Source organism: Terrapene carolina, unplaced genomic scaffold (genome assembly GCF_002925995.2).
Source record: "Terrapene carolina triunguis isolate 2854851 unplaced genomic scaffold, T_m_triunguis-2.0 Scaffold69, whole genome shotgun sequence".
In the NCBI taxonomy this organism is placed as follows: domain Eukaryota; kingdom Metazoa; phylum Chordata; order Testudines; family Emydidae; genus Terrapene; species Terrapene triunguis.
Window position 1 is genome coordinate 41,950,893 of NW_020664420.1, and position 20,641 is coordinate 41,971,533.

At 43.5% G+C, this 20,641-nt stretch overlaps 1 protein-coding gene across 1 annotated transcript in view; it reads right to left on the reverse strand.

Annotated features, from left to right (window-relative positions):
- The window catches only part of MAP1B (microtubule associated protein 1B), a 110,875-nt gene extending 90,662 nt beyond the window's left edge, over positions 1-20,213 (reverse strand). The window contains exons 1-2 of the mRNA XM_024219741.2: positions 20,036-20,213; positions 13,992-14,093 (exon numbers count right to left, since the gene is read on the reverse strand). Of these exons, the coding sequence (XP_024075509.1) occupies positions 13,992-14,093; positions 20,036-20,213 (280 nt within the window). The remainder of the gene's footprint in view (positions 1-13,991; positions 14,094-20,035) is intronic.
- Positions 20,214-20,641: the final 428 nt, after the last annotated feature.

A 20,641-nucleotide genomic window follows, 5' to 3' on the forward strand; every position in this document is an offset into this window, starting at 1 on the left:
TTCCCCACTGCAGCAAGGCAACAATTGCTTCTCACAGATGAATATAACCACATTCTCCTATTTAACATAAAATGAAAATGTCGGCAGGGTCTCCTTCCACATGATAATCTCCTACTTGACATGCAATGACATTATCCCACTGAAGCTGGAGACAAATTGTAATTCCTGTTGTAATTACAGGGTTTAATGGAGAGAGGAGATGGTTAGGTGCAGAGCAACTATTCCCACCAGAAATTCTTTGGGGATACAAATGGTGCAGTCACAAAATGTTTATGCAATTGAGGGATCATGCTGTGATTCAACTCAAAAGAGACAGGAATCAAAGAATCACAACTAAGAATTTTAAAGGGTCACAAGAATACTACACAAGCTCTATTTTGATTGTTTTTGAATGACGTCTCTATTTTTTCCTGGTGTTCCATTTAAATAAGAGATTTGTTTTTTCAGTAGATACAGCAGGTAGACTTGGAGCCCATGGCAAAAAAATATATATTTAAAGATTTTGTTTTAAACAACAGTGACTGGAAAATATTTTTAGTTTAATTGTCAGCTTCAGTAATATCATTAGCAAAAATATAAATAAAAAATTAAAACAATTTTTTTAGAATGTGTTTATTGTTCAAAATCCATATTAGGTATTGAAGAATATTTAAAATCTTTTAACCCATTTGAACTTCCAGAATCTGAGCTGGTGAGTGGTAATGATGTCTTAAAAAAATGTAGTAGACCCAGACAAATGAGTACGAGTAACACCACTGGACTAGTAGATTGCTACAAGTATTAAATCTGTCTGCAGACACATTTGAGGACACAGCCTCTCTCTCTCTTTAATGTACCTTTCAAACAACTGAAAAAGTGAATACATAGTTTTAGTCAGGTACAACCTAATTATCTCCATTAGAAAGACAGAGAAAACAGACAATTAGTACTTTTTTTTTTTTTTTTAACTTAGCAGGTCAGAAACATATCACTAAAATTACATAGCATAAGAACAGACAGCTGGCTCCTAATGTGTGAATCCTGCAAGCTACTGAATGCCAAAAATTCAGTAAAACTGAGATGGTTCTTCTGTGTGGGTGGGGTGTGAGGCAGTTGCCAGAATCAGAGAGACCATGTGGTCTCTGCTGAAATGCAGAGGGGGGAATTATGATTGTACCAGGGAAGCTCTGGGAATACAGCCATTGGATCCACTGGGGTTCTCAAACTGGGGGTCGAGACCCCTGAGGGGGTCACAAGGTAATTACATGGGGGGGGGGTTCGCAAGCTGTCAGCCTCCACCCCAAACCCCACTTTGCCTCCAGCATTTATAATGGTGTTAAATATATTTTAAAGTGTTTTTAATTTATAAGGGGGGGGTCACTCTCAGGCTTGCTATGTGAAAGGGGTCACCAGTACAAAAGTTTGAGAACCACTGAACTATACAGATCCACTGACTATGCATAAAGGAGGGCTTGAGGCATAGCTACTATAATCAGGGGCTATTGAAAGGTGTGATAGTAACAGGCAGGGGCATGGTATAGTATTATACAAATATTGTATAGTCAGGCTTTACTCAGGGACAAAAATTTTCACACCACCAGTACTGCCAACCCCAAAAGTTCAAATTACTTGAGTCAGACCCCCCCTCAAAAAAAAATATAATTAAAACAAGATTAAATCAGAGGTTTTGTGTCTGTCTTCTGTTTTTTGAACACCACCCCCCCCTTATGGATGTGAAAATTAAGATTGTTGCAACTCTTAAATTAAAGTGAGTGAGGCAATTTTAACCTCTGCTGCAGGAACCTTCAGCCCCCAACTAAAACCTTTCCAGCGCATCATCAGAGATCTACAACCTATCCTGAAAGATGATCCTTTACTCTCACAGATCTTGGGAGACAGACCTGTCCTCACTTACAGACAACCCCCCAACCTAAAGCAAATACTCACCAGCAACCACACATCACTGAACAAAAACACTGACCCAGGAACCTATCCTTGTAACAAAGCCCGATGCCAACTCTGTCCACATATCTATTCAAGTGACATCATCATAGGGCCTAATCACATCAGCCATACCATCAGGGGCTCGTTCACCTGCACATCTACCAATGTGATATATGCCATCATGTGCCAGCAATGCCCCTCTGCCATGTACATTGGCCAAACCGGACAGTCTCTATGCAAAAGAATTAATGGACACAAATCTGACATCAGGAATCATAATACTCAAAAACCAGTGGGAGAACACTTTAACCTGTCTGGCCATTCTATGACAGACCTGCGGGTGGCTATCTTAAAACAGAAAAACTTCAAAAACAGACTCCAATGAGAGACTGCTGAGCTGGAATTGATATGCAAACTAGACACAATCAACAAAGGATTAAATAAAGACTGGGAATGGCTGAGCCATTACAAACATTGAATCTATCTCCCCTTGTAAGTATTTTCACACTTGCTTCTTATCAAACTGTCTGTACTGAGCCATCTTGATTATCACTTCAAAAGTTTTTTTTCTCTTACTTAATTGGCTTCTCAGAGTTGGTAAGACAACTCCCACCTGTTCATGCTCTCTGTATGTGTGTGTATATATATCTCCTCAATATATGTTTCACTCTATATGCATCCAAAGAAGTGGGTTGTAGCCCACGAAAGCTTATGCTCTAATAAATTTGTTAGTCTCTAAGGAGCCACAAGTACTCCTGTTCTTTTTGCGGATACAGACTAACACGGCTGCTACTCTGAAACTTTGCTAGAGGACACAATCAAGATTGGGGCCCCTTTGTTCTAGATCCTGTTCAAGCACAGTAAGAAAGAGAAAGGGTCTATATTTCAGAGTCTGCAGCTCTCAAATCTTGGTCCACAGGGAAATCAGGAGCCAGTAAGTTCCAACCTGTTACACAGTGACCTGCTAAAAGTTGCCAGAACTAGAAGCTGAAATCCGAAAGAGGACTCCTGTCCTGGGATCTGACTGGCAGAATTCTGTGGGTCCTGATTGGTTTCTCTGCTTGTATTTTAACCAAGTTCAGGAACAAGAAGTTTCTTTCCCCTGTTTAGAGCTCCTTCCCTTGCACTACCTGCTCTCATTGCCTGACTCTGATCTCCCGGTAACCCGATCCTGCTGCCTCCTGACACCTGACTCTCAGTTTGCCCTCTGCCATCTCTCAGACTCTGATCTACTGGTATATAACCCAGCCTCACTCCCAACTCCTGCTCCAACCATTAGGTCAGACCACCCATGACACACTGCCCTGAAAAGCTTTCAACCTAGTGCAGGGGTAGGCAACCTATGGCACGGGTGCCGAAGGCGGCACGCAAGCTGATTTTCAGTGGCACTCACACTGCCCAGGTCCTGGTCACTGGTCCGCGGGGCTCTGCATTTTAATTTAATTTTAAATGAAGCTTCTTAAACGTTTTAAAAACCTTATTTACTTTACATACAATAAGAGTTTAGTTATATATTATAGACTTCTAGAAAGAGACCTTCTAAAAACGTTAAAATGTATTACTGGCACGCGAAACCTTAAATTAGAGTGAATAAATGAAGACTCGGCACATCACTTCTGAAAGGTTGCCGACCCCTGACCTAGTGCAAAGCATAGTGATGAGTTGTGACATGAGATCCCTGGATTTCAGAGCCCAGGCTCCAGCCAGAGCAGGAATGTCTACACAGCTATTTTTAGCTCTGTAGTATGAGCCCAAATCAGTTGACCCAGGCTTTGAGATTTGCAGCCACAGAGTTTTTTGCTGTGGATGTACCCTTACAGAACTGAGTTCTAGTCCCAGCTTTACTTGAATGTATATTGTCTAAATCCTGACCAGGGAAATGGGTGAATGGTAGTTACCCCCTAAGGTAGCAACATGAGACCTTGGCTCATAATAAGGTCTGTGAAGTGCACAGAAATATTAACAACAGTCTCTTGATGGGCCTGCAGTTTAGCGCATCCTCCTCTAGTCTACAGGGCACTGGAGGCTCTGTCTGATTTTGCCTCCGCAAAATTATATGATGGCTGGAGCTTTTCACATCATTGCAAGACTGAAAACAGCAGCAGCCAAAATTGCATTTCTCTCAATGAATTTGAGAGAGTTGTCAACATTGCGCATAACTAACTATACCAGTTCTGCCTGTACAGTTAACAGCCACATAGGTTCTGCGCCTGCTCCTATTGAAGTCAATGGAAAAACTCCTATTGACTACAATGGTAGCAGATTTGGCTCGCTTTATACTATTGTACATACATAGGAAGGTTTTTCACTGGAAACGAAGTGTCATTTCATTTCAATAATAGGGAAATATAATTTCCTTTTCCCCCTCCTTTCAGGTAGTCATGAGATCAAGCACTTATTTTACCCTTAAAAATGGTAGAAAATATTTGGTTTATAACAGTGGTCACCAACCTGTAGATCAAGATCGACTGGTCGATCCTGGAGCCTCTGCCAGTCGATCATGATCTCCGGCCACTAAAAGTCCGGTGGTGCAGTGGGGCTAAGGCACGCTTCCTGCCTGCCCCAGCCCCATGCAACTCCTGGAAGCAGCCAGCATGTCCCCGCGGCCCCTGGTGGGGGTCAGGGGTCGCCACACGCTGCTCCTGCCTGCAAGCACTGCCCCCGCAGCTCCCATTGGCCGGGAACGGGGAGTGTGGCCAATGGGAGCTGCGGGGGGGGGAGGGGGGATGGTGGTGGAAGAGGTGCTGGCATGCTGGAGCAGCGCGGGGGCATGCTGGCCACTTTCGGGAGTGGCATGGGGCCAGGGCAGGCAGGGAGCCTGCCTTAGCCCCGCTGCGCCACTGACCGGGAGCCACCTGAGGTAAGTGCCCCCCCGATGGGAGCCCACACTCCAATCCACAGCCCTGAGCCCTCTCCCGGAGCCAGGAGCCCATACCCCCTCCTGCACCCCAAGCCTCTACCACAGTTCTGAGCCTCTTCCCAGAGCCAACACCCCAAACCCCCTCCCGCACCCTGACCCCCAGAGCCCGGACCCTGTACCCCTTCCTGCACCCGAACACTCTGCCCCAGCCTCCACCCAAACTCCCTCCCAGAGCTTGCACCCCTCCCCCCCTCCGGCCCTCCAACCCCTTACCCCAGACTCAGCCCAGAGCCCCCTCCCACACTCCGAACCCCTCAGCCCCTCCCCAGAGCCCACAGCCCCTCCCCAAACCCAACCCCATCCCAGCCCAGTGAAAGTGAGGGAGGGAGGGAGTGAGCGGGACGGGGTAGATCCTGGGTTGCACTTAAATTCAAAAAGTGATCTTGTGCATAAAAAGGTTGGAGAGACTACTGGTCTATAATAATTCTGCACTGTTAGGGCCTGATCCAAAGCCCACTAAAGCCAATGGGAATCTTTCCATTTATTTCAATGGACTTTGGATCAAGCCCTTTATCATTATAGATACTGAACAGAAACCATTAATATTCAGCTCAGTCTTTCCCAGCAACTTACTCATCAAAAGGTTGATAAATTGTAGGTGAAAGTAGATGGAGAAAGTCTAGGTAGTGAAATAAAAGATAAATCATAGAAAGAGAACATGAAAAGCCAACATTTAAATAACATGTTGGCTATGACAACCAGAAAGCAGATAACAAATGGCAGTGTCAGCCTAGTTACAGACTTAAAACAATTCCAGAAAGGAAGACATGAAAAATCAGACAAAGGTCATGTGCTAACAACACTGAACAAAGGCCAATAATTAGAGGACATTGGAAATGAATACCGAAACAAAGATCAATGTGAGCCATAATAAAGGTGGCAATCAAAAACAACCAAGAGTCTAGAAAGAAGCAACTGAATGAAGAGAAATATGGAGAGTAATACTGTATTCCCTCAGCAAAAATCTTGGGAATGCACAGCTAAGATTGATCACGTCTCCTCCAAAAGCAACAACAAAAACCTCCAACATAAATATTAACATTGGGAATTTAAATGATCTAAAACAGCGGTTCTCAAACTTCATTGCACCGTGACCCCCTTCTGACAACAAAAATTACTACACAACTCCAGGAGGGGGCGGCCGAAGCCTGAGCCTGTCCGAGCCCCACCGCCCCAGGTGGAGGTCTGGGGGCGCCGGGGGCAAAGCCGAAGGCCAAGGGCTTCAGCACCAGGTAACCTGTAACCTGAGCCCCGCCACACAGGGCTAAAGCCCTTGGGCTTTGGCTTCAGCTTTGGCCCCCGACAGTGGGGCTCAGGTTTCAGCCCTGGGCCCAGCAAGTCTAAGTCAGCCCTGGCGACCCCATTAAAATGGGGTTGCAACCCACAGTTTGAGAACCGCTGATCTAAAAGGAAATTCTCAGTTAAGGCCAGGGCCGGCTCTGGCTTTTTTGCCGCCCCAGGCAAAAAAGCCTCCCGTCGCCCCCCCCCCCCCCCCCCCCCCCGCCCGAGGGCGGCGGGCCCGGCCGGGGCTCCGCCCTCCCCGGCGGCCAGAGGCTGCGCCGGGGTGAGGGCCGCGAGCCCCGCCGGGGCTCCGCTTTCCGCTGCGCCGGGGGGAGGGCGGAGAGCCCCGCCGGGGCTCCGCTTTCCGCGGCGGCCAGAGGCTGCGCCGCGGGGAGGGCGGAGAGCCCCACCGGGGCTCCGCTCTCCCCGGCGGCCAGAGCGCCGGGGGAAGGGCGGCGAGCCCCGCCAGGGCTACACTTTCCGCGGCGGCCAGAGGCTGCGCCGGGGGGAGGGTGGCGAGCCCAGTCGCGGCCCCGCTCTCGGGCCGGAGCGCCGCGCCGCCCCCCTCCAGGTGCCACCCCAAGCACCAGCTTGGTGGGCTGGTGCCTGGAGCCGGCCCTGGTTAAGGCTCACCTAACCCTTCACTGCTGCCCACCCTCCACATACAAGCCAAGACCCTTTGCTATGGAAACTGGAGAGTTCTATAATAACATGCTAATTTTATCTACTTGTGATGCAAGGCATTTAAAAATAAACTTCTCAGTACTATTGCTGATTCACTTTAGCAGCTTAATATCAGCATGTACTGGTGTTTTAGCAGTAATGTAAATTCATGTTAATTGTCTGAGATCATTCCTAAAAAAACCAGAAGTGTCAAGTTATTCAAGAATGATTGTCACGTCAGTGCAACAACTGACTCACTGAACAAATAAAATCCCTTAGTAGCACACTTCTGGAATTTTGATTACCACTAAAAGGAAGAGATTAAGTAATTCATATCTATTCCTGTAGCCAGACATATTAGGTATTTTACTTGTAATCCTTTACTGATCTATGGAAATCTTTGTACACTACAAAATAAAGCTAATTATACTTTCTGAAATCACGGCATTTCTTTCCTGAGTGAGCACCATCTCCGGGATCCTTTTTCACCTTCGTCTAAGCCGTCTGCAATCCCCTACCTCAGCGCTACTCTGTAGTGAGAGACAGTGACTCTACTGTGAAGTTGCTAGCAGCAACACCCCTACAGGGAACACCAATCACAGATCCAGCAGCATGAATCAGCTTAATTCTCCACTCGAGCTCTCTCTGCCTCCATTTTCTTTCTTCCAAGTAGCAACTACTTTATAGCACAAAAACAAATCTTTTAGCCAATTGGAACTAAACTCTCCAAATATATACCAAGGTAATCTGATTCTCCCCAGATAGTTATTCAAGGTACAGAAGTCTCTACTAGGTTGAGAATCATATTTATAGACTAGCCCTGAGCTTGTTAACATGCCAGATTACTTGCGTTTTGAAGATGAATGTATCTAAGTGTTTAGAGACATTGCTCAGTGCTTAGACATTGACAGTGCTCTCCATTTCTCTGCATAGAACACAATATACTAGACAGATATTGCAGTATAGACACACCTGGTGCCAGATGATGATCCCAGTTACTCTTGTTTATGCCGGTGTAAAAGAGATCCAAATGTAGGCCAGGATATTTTAACTTTAAGAAAATAAACTTTACTGAAAGTAGAGTTAAAAAACAACTTTATAACCACATTTTATCAGTAATTTTGGGGATCTGATCTTACAATGCATTAGAACAGATTCTAAACTGGTATAAATTGGCATAGCTCCAATTAAGTCAGTGGGCGCTACACTATTTATACTAGCTGAGGATCTGACCCATTGTATTTCTGTCTAGATATGGTCTCAGTATTGGAGATTTATTTAACATAAAGAGAGTCAGTACAATATTTCTCACATAAAGTCACATATTTCTATAGAAGTAATAATGGCTAAAATGCAATGCACAAATTCTCCATTACAAGACAAATAAAGGTGCTTATGTCATTTTAATTAAAAATCTACACATAGTATTCAGTCAGACGGCACTAAGGTTTATATGCAACAACTCAACAAGTATAATTAATAATAAAAAGGTGTGTATGGTATGTTGTGTGTATTTTAACACAAGAAAAGCTGCACATCTGAGAGCGACCTTTATTGATTAAGCATCTGTGCCATGTTGTATTACAAGATGGCATTTAGCAGAAAGTTTATATTTAAAAGTGTGGTGCAAACAATGCCTATGCAGCAACATCTGCTTCAAGAAAGTTTCTTCAAACACCTTACAAAAGTAATACAGATTAAAATAAAACAGATGAATTCAAATTGGCATGCATGTGGTTGCATGTCTCTCTATAGCTACGTATTTTGTATGTGCACACACTTCTCCACAAAGACAAAGGAGAAAGAAGGAATTAAAAAGCCAGGACAGGACCAGCAGGGAGGGTGATAACCCACCCTGGACAGGTTTGTCAGTTAACTGGGACTCACAACCACCACACTGAGAACCTGCAAACTAAACTGATACATCACCTTTTATTCTTTCTATTCCTAAATGTGTTACTCTATTCAAATAATTTCTCCATCACAGAAACAATGCATTTGGGGTAGAATTCACCCTACTACAGAAGGCCCAAGCCCTCCTCACTGTTTAAGTCTCAAGATGTAGGTGGAGATATGGATGAAATAGCCACCAACAGAGCCTCCACTTCCTCTCCACATCAGTGAGCTCCTGCCTGGTACTGAATAGGCAAAGACATGTTCATTTGGGGCAAACTAGGAAAGGAGACAATAGGAACTGGTCTACACACAAACCTTGCTGGTTTAGCTAAAATGGATTTTATTTTGACAAGGCCTAGAATCCACACTGATCCAGTGGCTGGAAGCCTCTGTGTAGGAGGCAGAGAGGGGCAGAAGAACATCTGTGGAGGGCCTGACTGAATGTAGGAGAATATATTTCATCACACTCATCCCACACTGATTCCCTACACAAAGCCTATTTACTCTGGCTTTGTGTAAGAAGAATTTCACCTATTATGCACTTGCAAAATAAATTTTAATTTAAAAAGAACTAACAAATTGTTTAAAAGTAGCGCCATTTTAAAATAAAACACCAGTCAGTACTTTTCCACCCTCATCTCAGCATGACACAAATTGTTGCATATGTGTGTGTGGATGTGGGGGTGAGAGATTTTTTTCTTCTTGTGAAGTTTACTTCAAAATATGATGGAAATTATCATCAGTTCATGATGGAGAAAACAAAGAAGTAAGCACTGGAGTATTCATTTTAAATAGTGTTCCTTGTTGTCTTGGCAACCATTTTATTAGCTTTGCTATTTATTTTTCATCACGACCTGACATCAGTGCAAGATTTTTTTATTAAGGAGCCTGCTAACTCAGCTACTGTATAAGCCATAGGAAAGGGCCTGTTAGCATTTCCATTCTAAAGCCCAATTTTGAGGGCATGATATACTGTCTTTATAAGTACTATACTGGCTGTACCTGAGCATACAGAACACCAGCAAGTGAATTTATTCTTTTATAACATTTAAAAAACTATGTTGAGACTTAATTCTACTCCCATTGATATCAATGGGAGTTTTGTTATGCACTGCAGTGGGAGCAAAATTAGGCCTCAAATTAACTCATTCCTCAGATATACAAATGTAAAAAGTAAGGATGCTCAGGAGAGGCATATTCTCTTCAGTGCCTCTCCTTGCACCTTATGAGTGTGACCCCACCTCTGTCATACCCTCTTTTGGAGTAACATACTCTGTTTGCATTGTTGCTTTGCGTAGCCCTTGAATTGCTGTGAAAGATGTGGGGAAACTTATTTCTCTTGCCTCTGTCACTGTGCAGCCATGCAGGGACTGCACAAAATTATTGTTACACATTTATATTGTGGTAGCACTTAGACTCTATTGTGCTAAGCTTTACGCAAACATTAGTAAAGACAGTGCCTACCCCAAAAAGTTTATCTGGTTTTATGTTTGGATCACATTAAGGGCTTGGTTTTAAACAGGCAAAACCAGGGAGTTTCAAAATTAAGGGTGACATTTGTTATTTAACTATACCCCCATCTTACATATGATGGGCCCTACTGGAATCTCATCAGGTTAATTTTTTTTTCCATGATGACTATTGTATATTTGTTTTACTGAACATGGGTCTTAGCTACTTGGATTTTTCAAGATGAGGAGAGATTTAGTCGGTTTTGCACTTAACACAAAATGTTAACTCTGTTGTGAAATCAATGTTAATTTAATTTCAATCCAGGCTCAGAAATGTCAACAGAAATCAGTTACTTTGACATTTTATGCAAAAAGGGCTCCAAAAAAGGCCTCCTTTTCATGGCACAAAATGGAAAGCACAATGGAGTCTCACATGGGTTCAGTACCAAGGCACTGAGGATAGAGACCAATATTTTGCCCTCAGTTCTGTGAAGAGGGATCTCACTGAGGTCAATGGGAGTCTTATACAAGCATCTGAGGGTAGAATTTGACCTAGAGTGCCAGCTTCACTTCTGAATTTCCTCACTTTTTCAGGTTTAAGACAGATTCTTTAATGCCTTTGAACATAGATTTTTGTGTCTGATTGTTTAAAGACTGAGCAGTGCTAGAATACACATTTATACTGTTTGTCATAGAGATGGTGATGAATTCAAGTCACATACAATTAAGCTGTAATTCTACACAATGACAGACTAAACAGGCTGTCTAGACAAAAAAGGTAGCTAAAAATACAATTCCTAGAGAATATTTCCTAGATGATTTTATAATCTTTCCATTGAAAAATAGAGTGTATAATCTTACTTCTTTTATTTAAATTATATCAGAGGATTTGCTTGGTTTTAATTCATGTAAACCTATCAAAAAATAATGTCCCAAGTTAAGCCATTTAACTGCACTTGCTGAAAATCAGAAATGCACGGTCATGTTTCTGCTAAAATAAAGGCACAGAATTTTTTAGCTGAAATCTTAAATTAGACATTTACAAATTAAATTTAGGTGTAATGTATAGTTCCACCCTCAGGGTCAAATCCTGCTAGTCTTACTCATCTAAGTACTCTCAAAGCAACAAAAGGGAAACTTGTGTGACTAAGCAGCTGAATTTGGTTCATGATCAATTAATTTAAACCAAATTGCAAGATATGTACTTTGGATTTGATCCCGCTTCCATGAAAGTCAACGATGGCAAGACCAGGACCTAGATGTTCATATTTTTTTGAATTTGTTCTGCTGTTTCACAGGCCAAGGGGAAAAGTCCAAAAAATTGCCAGATTTAGAAAACCCAAAAGTCTATGCACATTTGGTCACCAGTCTGTTTATTAGAGACAAATGCTGTTGTAACTAATACTGCACAAAGTTACAGAAAAAGCTCCAGTGTGTTATCCAAGATGACAGAGTGAATACTGCAAGACAAGAATAATCAGAATCTCTTTGTTACAATTTGTGATACAGATTCTAGGAATCTGCTGTAGCAGCATTTCATAACCATCCCTACCATGCTCATGACCAGTAATTTTAATGTTATTTAGTCAATATTATGCTGCATTAGTTGTTACACTTATATCCCAAATATTTCACCAGTGAAAACAACCTACATTCCTTTGAGAAGACTGTATAGTATTAATTAACATCTAAGGTTGATTGCGCACATGCCTAAACTCAAGATTTGTTTAAAAAAAAAAAAAAGTTAGAAAACTTACCAATCATCAGATTCCCATGAAATGACAGAAGTTAATTCTGTATGATTCACAGCAAACTATAAAATTAATTTTTATTGGAACAAATCCTCATATGAAAAGCAGGCTTTCAGAGAAGTCAGAAGAGAAGATTTAGGTTTCATGCCTCCCATAAAAGTCCACAGTTCCCATGAAAGTGAAAGAAAAGTGTTCCCTCAACCATTCAAAGCAGGGTAGTGGAAAATTCTATCTGAGCCACTCAGACACAACACTATACAAGCCATGTTCACAGAACAGGAATTATACCAATTCTGAAGGGCTTTATCATACTGCAAAATTAGCAGTTCAGGTGTAGTCATAGTGTAGTCAAAATAGGGGAAAAGAAAAAGCTGACTTGTAAGGGGAAAAGAAATTGACTTGACTGAACAATGAATCCCAGAGTAAGCCAGATCACATGCAGGGCCGGCTCCAGGCACCAGGCACCCAAGCTGGTGCTTGGGGCGGCACCTGGAGGGGGGCGGCGCGGCGCTCCGGCCGCCGGGGAGCGTGGGGCCACAGCCGGGCTCGCCGCCCTCCCTCCGGCGCTCTGGCCGCCCCCCCCGCCCTCGCCCCGGCCGCCGGCCGCTCTGGCCGCCGGGGTCAGGGGGAGAGCCGAGCCCCAGCTGGGGCTCGCGGCCCTGCCACCGGCGCTCTGGCCGCCGGGGTCGGGGGGAGAGCCGAGCCCCCGCCGGGGCTCGCCGCCCCCCCCCCCCCCCCCCCCCCCCCCCCCCGGCGCGAGAGCGGAGCCCCCGCTGGGGCTCCGGCTGCCCCCCACCCCCCGGCTCCGGCCGGAGGCTTTTTTGCCTAGGGCGGCAAAAAAGCCAGAGCCGGCCCTGATCACATGCATTCCCCTGCACGTCCATATGTAGTCCTCCCTTTCTGTATAACAAAGGGATGGCCAGGGATCATTTCTGTAGCAGTGCCCCTCCATCATGCCCAAATGCCACAGAAGGCCCTCCAAAACAGTTTGAGGTGCTGTGTGAAGAAGGGGTGGACTTGAGATTAAAGGGGAGCAGGGCCCTCTCCCCCTCCCCAACCAACTATGGGGAATCAGCTGAAAATTGTATTAATCTTTAAATTACAATATTCCATTCTGTGGAACTGGTGCTGAGGCACATGTCTTCTACTGGATTCCCCTGAGTTTTATGTAGATCTCAGGGGATCTGTGGTTTCTGGCAGCTGAAAACCCTTTCCATTCACTGAGGGATGGGGTGTAACCTTGTTTAAAGTAAGTGCCCCAAGATAGTAATTTGCTGAACAGAGCCTGCTCTGATGCAAGAAATACCTGAACTTCATGAGAAAGCAAAAACTTCTTACTCTTTCTTTCCCAAAATGTACCATAAGTAAGGAAATGGATGGGGCAGAGAACTGTTACAGGGCTACAGAGTTTTTCATCTTTCAGTTATCAGTTCAATTCCAGCCCAAGTAAGTAGTGACCAAAAGTTACTACCTTTTGATACCTCTTTGGTGACCTGTTCAGCAGGAGTTGATAGGCTAAATCCAGTTCCTTGTGAACACATTTCCATGACACAAAACCTCCACCTTTTGTTACAGACTTACTCTCAGAGAGAACCATGAATGAACGATTTTAGAGAATGAACCACCCCTCCCCTCCCTCTCTAGAAGTAGTCCATCCAATTCAGGATCAAGGCACATTGTTGGGATTGAGCTGTGCCTATTCTGATAAAAGACCTCCAGTCTCAAGGGCTGTTAATCTGTCACTTTACCTTAAGGAAAACAACCACTCATTCAAATAATGAGTATTGCCTAAACCTCAGTAGCACCCAAATATCAATATGGAATGAAGTTGAACATAGCGTTGAACATGCAACATAACTAAAGCATAGGTTTTAGTTGGCTTACCTTACAAAGTACTATCAAATATATTGCATCAGATATTTGAATATTTTGACAAAATAATATAATGTCTGAAGCTTTTTTTTTTAAATAGAGAAAAGTCAGAGACTAAAAACTAAGCTGAGTTATGCAGTAGTTTTTTTGTTTTGGAGGTTTGGGGGTTTTTTTGGTTACTTTTTTTTTTTAAAGCTATGCCAAACACTGGTCAAAACTAAAAAGAACTCTTACCTCGAACTTCAGGAGAAAACCGAGCTGAATGGCGAGACACAAAAAGTTTCAGTTCTTGGTCTAAGTTGCATTCAATCAGATTTGTGTCCCATGATCGGATTCCTACAAGTCAAAACACAATATATATTCATATTTAACATGTGTAGTTTGAAAGTTTTCAACTGAATATTTTGGATTCTCGTTCATCAGAGTTAAATATTTCTCCATTCCAAAGCTTGCCTGTGTCCCATCCTTTCTCTCTCTCATATCCACACATTTGACAGCTATTTTGTTCATTTGCACTCACTGTATAGCCCAATCTTGTATGATACTGAACATTCCGACACCACTGAAGACAGTGGTCAGTGAGAAATGAGGGAAAGTCAGTTCATTGGTGCTAAAAAGTGGTGGCTCCTGCAATCTGAGAATTGCTTGTTGATTCTGCAGCATTATGACATATTTATTGATATTATATGCCCCCAAACTGACTTGCAACATAATAATACATTGTTTTTACTGATCATTAGCTACTGAATTGCATAAAACTAAATTATTCAGGGGAATATTTTAGTCACATTACAAGATCATTGTGTTTGCTCCCATGAGAGAAAAAATGACATCAGCTTACATTTATTATAGTCCCAATACTTTAAGTATTAAATTGGCAGATCTCTTAATGAAGAGCTGTTATGCTAGCAATGAGCCATCTCATTTAAAGTGAAAATATAAATTCTTACTTTATTCCCTTTGTTCAAGAAGTGTCAAAATTCTGTCTCTCTGAAACATAAAATATACTACTTGATCTCCTCTCTTAAATTTAATTTAACTTGGAAATAGTACTACTACTTTGTTGTCCAGTTTCTTTTCTCAGTTATTTAAAGAGGGAGATTCTTGACACATGTAAGGCACTGAAACTTATGTTTCCATAATAAATATTTTTAAAAGATTATAGTTGGGAGGGGGGAATAAAGTTACCAGTTTAAATATCACAGGAATGAGAAACCCAAATATGAAATGAATGAAATGGTCTGGAATGTTTTGTATTTTTCTACAACTCAAAAATTCTTTATTTTTTAAAAAGTGAAAAAGTGTGCAGGCAGTTGTTCTCCAATAAGGTACAGGCACTCGCACCACTCTGAAAATAAATTTAAAGTTCATCCTCTTCTGCTGGGGTGTGGTGATTAGACAAGCACAAACTAGCCAAGCTGGATGGCAAGTGGATGGGCAGAGGGAAAGCAGCAGAGCCTATAATGGTATCTGCCTCTTCCCATTCCCATAAGCTGACTTGTCTCTCTGGCTTTTCTTTCTTTTCTGTACATGTCCTGTCATGCAACGGTGGAGTTGGGGCTCTGCAGTATTTGGGGAGGGAGGACCCAGTTGGAGGAGCTAGAGTAAGGGTGAGGGCAGCCACTCAATATGGTACCATCCCCTGGCATTTCCTCTGGAAATTCCAACATGACTTAGGAGTTAATGCTCAAACTAGCAGCACTATTTCCCACTTTCTTCTCCCTCAAGGGTGCTGTGGGGGGGAAACTAGTCCTAGCTTGACTCCTTGGGGAGGCACACTGGATGGTAGGGATGAAAAGAAAGAGAAGTCACAGCGACAGTTCAGCACTCTGCATGGTTGGCCTGAGATCAATAGGTTTGATGACTGGATTCCCCATACAAGTTTGATGATCTGCATTTCAAGGGCCTTGCCCCCTGCCCACTCCAGAGGCCTTTTCTATAGAGAGAAAATCCATCTAATGCTTTTGGCAGCTTCAAATCTGTTGAAATACAGGTTTATTTCTCCCATTTCCATGTGATTTTGCAGGAGAGGAGATGATTTAACTCTTAGCTTGCTATTTTGATCCAATAGCTACTTTGTGCCACCAGTGACATAATAGGAATGCTCATTCTGCATTAGGTCCACAAGGCACATAGAGAGTAGCTACTTTTGATGATTTTTCATAAGTGTCTTTATGATAACTTTTCAGCCAGACTATCAATGTGCCTGATATTGGGGTATGTCACTTTATTAATTAACTGCAATTTTTAAACAATTTTTAAAAGATACGTTTTAGAAATATACAATTTTCCATACATTTCATAATAGTTTATTAAAATAATTCCCTAACTAAATTACTTAGTTGAACTATAGAGGGACTCTCTCGCTACTTGAATTGTAACATCTTTGTATGTAGGCACCAGAGGTCACCCTCTTCTAGGAGTCTTCCTATCTTCATTTGCTAGAAACTTCTTGGTCATGCAATGCATTTTTTGGTGAGTGAATTTGGGAATTAAATACACCACAGTAACAGTGTTCATATTTAATTATTTCCATGTGTCAAATACTTCAAATCAAGAATAATCTTAAAGATATTATACCCAGCATCAAACATCATCCAGATAAGTAGCACATCAGAGAAATGCTTTTTGTAAATGTACACTGACCATAGATCATGAAGCTAAACAATGGTGATTAAACAAGTTCTAAACTCAGGCAAGCTCCAGACAACAGCTCATTGACCTATAATAGCAAACCCTGAATGATGAGCAATGGTGTTGTTTAGGGATAGACTACAGGCATTTGGTAGACCTATTAAGCAACACAGACGTTGATTCAGTGATGTTGTAGGTACATAGTGTCTGTCCTGCCATCATTCGGTACATGGACATCCTTTTGATGCAAATGTATAGAGTGCAGATTTATGCCTAGATTGAGATTCTACAATACAATACTGGAACAGAGCCAGATCGCTCAGCCTGTCAATGTGCAAAACAGAAGATTCAAGAAAATAAGCTTAAAATGATATGTAATTATTTTCTTTATCTTAAAGAGCATTTTCTGTACTTGAAGGTCCATGATTCAGCATTTCTGATATAAACACCATATTTCAAAATAGTAAAAGTGATAACATCAGGTTTAAGTGAGATGGAGATAAATCTCGAACTATAAACCATGGACAATTTAAAGATAAATATATGTATTGTTATGCATGCAGTCAGTGGAAGTACAATGGAACTAGGATCATTACTTCTTTCCGGGATATTAGGAATACAGGTGCCGCTAGCCCCTGGACTAATTATACAGCAGAATGGGCACACCCACAAGCCTTAGTCTGTGGATAGATCTTGAAGCCATTTTTTGACACATCAGAAGGCAACCCTAGGCCACTAGAAGACTGCCATTTCAAAACAAGCAGTTATACAGAAAGATATTTCAGAATTTAAAAATACAGTTGGCAAACTCAAAACAAGAAACCCTCTCTTCATAAAATTTAAAGCAACTAAATCTGCAATCATCCAGGCTGCATAAGACCAAACCACTGATGTAAATTATCAGATAATATCTTCTCTGATTCTGTTTCTCTTCAGTACTGTACAGGAATCCACAATCTTCAATGATGATGCTCAAAAGACATACCAGAAAAGACAGCAAAGAAGAAAAGTTAACAGGGACGCTGAACTCTTGAAGGCCTTGTTGAGAATGGATGGTTTTGGAATGGACTATTTTTTCCAGATAGTAGTGAGCTTTCCTCAGAAAAGAAGAGGTTCATCAAGCCCATATTTACTCCATAAATATATAGCTACAGACTCCCCCAGTGTGTTAATCCAGAACAAAGCAGCTGAATATCAGATCAGTGATATCTCCAGTAGTTGAATTCCTAATCAGATCATCTGCCACCTGCAGGAGAGAGGTGACTTCTAATCCAACATTTTGAGTAGACAGCCCACAGGGTTGCTTATAAATATCTAAAATTTTAAAAGATGCTATGCTTTGTGAGTTTAGGTGGCAGCAATGGAAACTGTACAGCAGGAATTACACAGCAGAAGCTTCAAGAGCCTGAAGAGGATTTCTTGAGGAAAGATGACATCAGACGTCTTGAGGGCAGAAGACACATCCGTTTGCTCTATTAATTATTCATAATTTTATTTAAAAATGCAGCCAACTCATCTTTAACTCAATCAATACTTGGGTAAAATTAGGAAAATACAATGACCAAGTCACTCTAAATTACAGAGCAGAGCAACAGCATCAGCAGTTTTCACTAGAAGACAATGGCAGCTATAACTATAAAAAAGGTAATTTTAAAAGGTGGTTAGCTGTGATTAGCTAATCCTTAATCAGAAAGGAGTAAAAAATAAATCTGGAAAAAAATAATGAAGTAAAACAGATGGTGGGTTTTGAAGCAACAATAGGAAGAGACAATTGAAGTCCTATTGGGACTGCTGAACCACACCTATAAACCAGGAACGGTAACCAATTCACTGTTTAAAGATCTCTCTCTGACAATGGACATTTTCTGAAATCTCTACCCTCATCAGCCCAAAAAAACAAAACACATTTGTTACAAAAACATTGGTAATGTAGCTTAATAAACTATGGCATCTAGTAATGATTTTATTTGTACTGCATATCAATATTGTGCAATCATAGCATTTTCCAATTCACTGAAATCTATTATTTAGAAACCATATCAAGGATTGATTAATAAAATCGTGATTTTCACTTATATTTTGATGGAGCTGTGACTTTTTAAAAAAATATAGCAAAAATACTCTGAGTCATAGCAGCAGCCTGTAGCTGGATAATGTAAGGATTATGAGAATGAATGTTCAGATATTTAAATTTTAATCACTTAAATCTTTGTTGTTTTTCTTCTATAAAATCTATTTCTGTAAAATTCTCTAAAGCAAAAAAAATTCTTATTGCTGAAAGTTAGAAACAATAGAAGCAGCTGAGATCCTGCTCAGGGGTTCCTTGCTATTCAGAACTACGACTCCCCAAATCCCTTGGATTTTATTTTGCAGTGAGGAAATGCTGTTTGTTTTTTTAAAAATAACTGTTTAAAATGTATTTTTTCTTGGCTATGTGAACGCCCTTTGTCCGCTATGGGCTGCCATAGGGACCGCAGTGCGGACTGCACCACGCCCACGAGCCGGTATCTCTGGGCAGACAGACTCCAGCAGCACCAAGAGGGGAATAGAGAAAGCGAGGGAGGCATTGCTGCTGCTGCAGAAGACCGGAACGACCTCTGCAGAAAAAACCACTAGCACAGCGCAGTAACAATGGCGGGGGGGACACAGAGAAGCAAAAATAGTTGGGATGGGGGGGCCCAGATCAGTTGCAGTGGAGGGAGAGGTCTGTTGTCTCACCCGTTCACCTTCTCCTTCCTTGTGTCTCAGGCTACATGGGTGCAGCAAAAGCCAACTGCAGATCTTTGTGTGAGGGAAGCCAATGCGATATAGAAGGAGTCTCCTCCTTCATCGCTGCTGCTGTTGCTGCTTTATGGATTTAATAGCCATGTATGTCTCATGATACTGCACCTAAACTACTAGATTAACATTGGCTTGAACACAAAGATCAGATTCCTGCAGTCTTTGTCCCCCGTCCTTTATGTCTGGACATTCTCGATAGAGCAGTGACACCTAGGAGGCTGTAGGTCCGAGGGGGGTAAAGGAAAAGGGCAGAAAATAAGAAGCCCCCTCTCCAGCAGGCAGAGATTTCTGTTTGGTTTTCCTTCTGAAATGGTAAAAAGGGCAATGATGACACGCAAGGTGGGGCGCTCCTTGAGCTAAGAGGAAAATTCTCCCTCCCATGCGCCAAACTGAACCACCAAAACCGCTTCAGGAACCACAGCTGCATCCCTCCGCCGGTTCCAACCCAGGCTACCCTCCCGACCCCTGCAAGGCGCGTGTCAGCCAGCCGAGGAGGCTGAAGCCTGTCTGGGTTGGGTTGGGCTGGGCTAGCCCCGTTGCCAACTGTTGGCGCTGCGCTGCAGCTCGGAGCAGAGGCTTTTCCCCCTCCGAGCAAAGGGAGTGGTTGCATCAGATTCTTTTTTCCTTGTGGGTTAGTGAAGGCAACATCTTGACTCCTGGCGCCGGACGCTGCGAGCTGCAGCCCCGCTCGTGGCAGGCGGTGAGGAGCCAAGGGCGGGTGCCGAGCCGGGGGCATTTATGGCCGATAAAAGGGGGAGAGGAGACAACAGCAAGGACTTCTGTGCAACCTGTGGTTGTCCCCGTGCCTCCCACCCCCACCCGCAGCAGCAGGGCTGTTCTCGGGGGCGGGCCGGGCAGCTTACCTCGCTCGATGTTGCCGATGGCTCGCCTCAGGTGCTCCTCGGTCACGAGCTCGCCGATGACCACCAGCAGGTAGAATTTGCTGTCGAGGAAGCGGTGCGAGAGGCTGGGCGAGGGGGACGCGGGGTTGGGGATGCTACAAGACGGGTCCGGCTCCGCTTCCACCACCACGGTCGCCATCCTGCCAGCCCCTCTCCTCCGCTTGCTGCTGCTCGGGGTGGGGGGGAGGGAGGGAAAGGATTATCTCCAGCGGTGCCTCCCTCCTCGGCGCGGAGCTGCCGAGTGGTGCCGGGCTGCGGGCAGCAGGCGAGTGAGGGCGGGCGGGGAGGCGGCGGCGCTTTTATACCGAGACGGTGCAGGGCTGGGACCCGGGGAGGAGGGGGGGACCCGGCACATCCCGGCGCGTTGCTGCTGCCGCTGTTCCAGCATCCACAGCTGATGTCATCTGCAGCAAATCATCCCCGGCGCTGCCTCCGGAAGCAGAAGGGACGAGGTGTGCAAACAATGCCCAAGGCTGAGCAAGGTGTGGGGGGCCTGGGGCCCAGCAAACCGCCCTGCCTTTGGTGTGCAACCCCCACCCCCGGCCTCAGCACACAGGCCCCCACAGA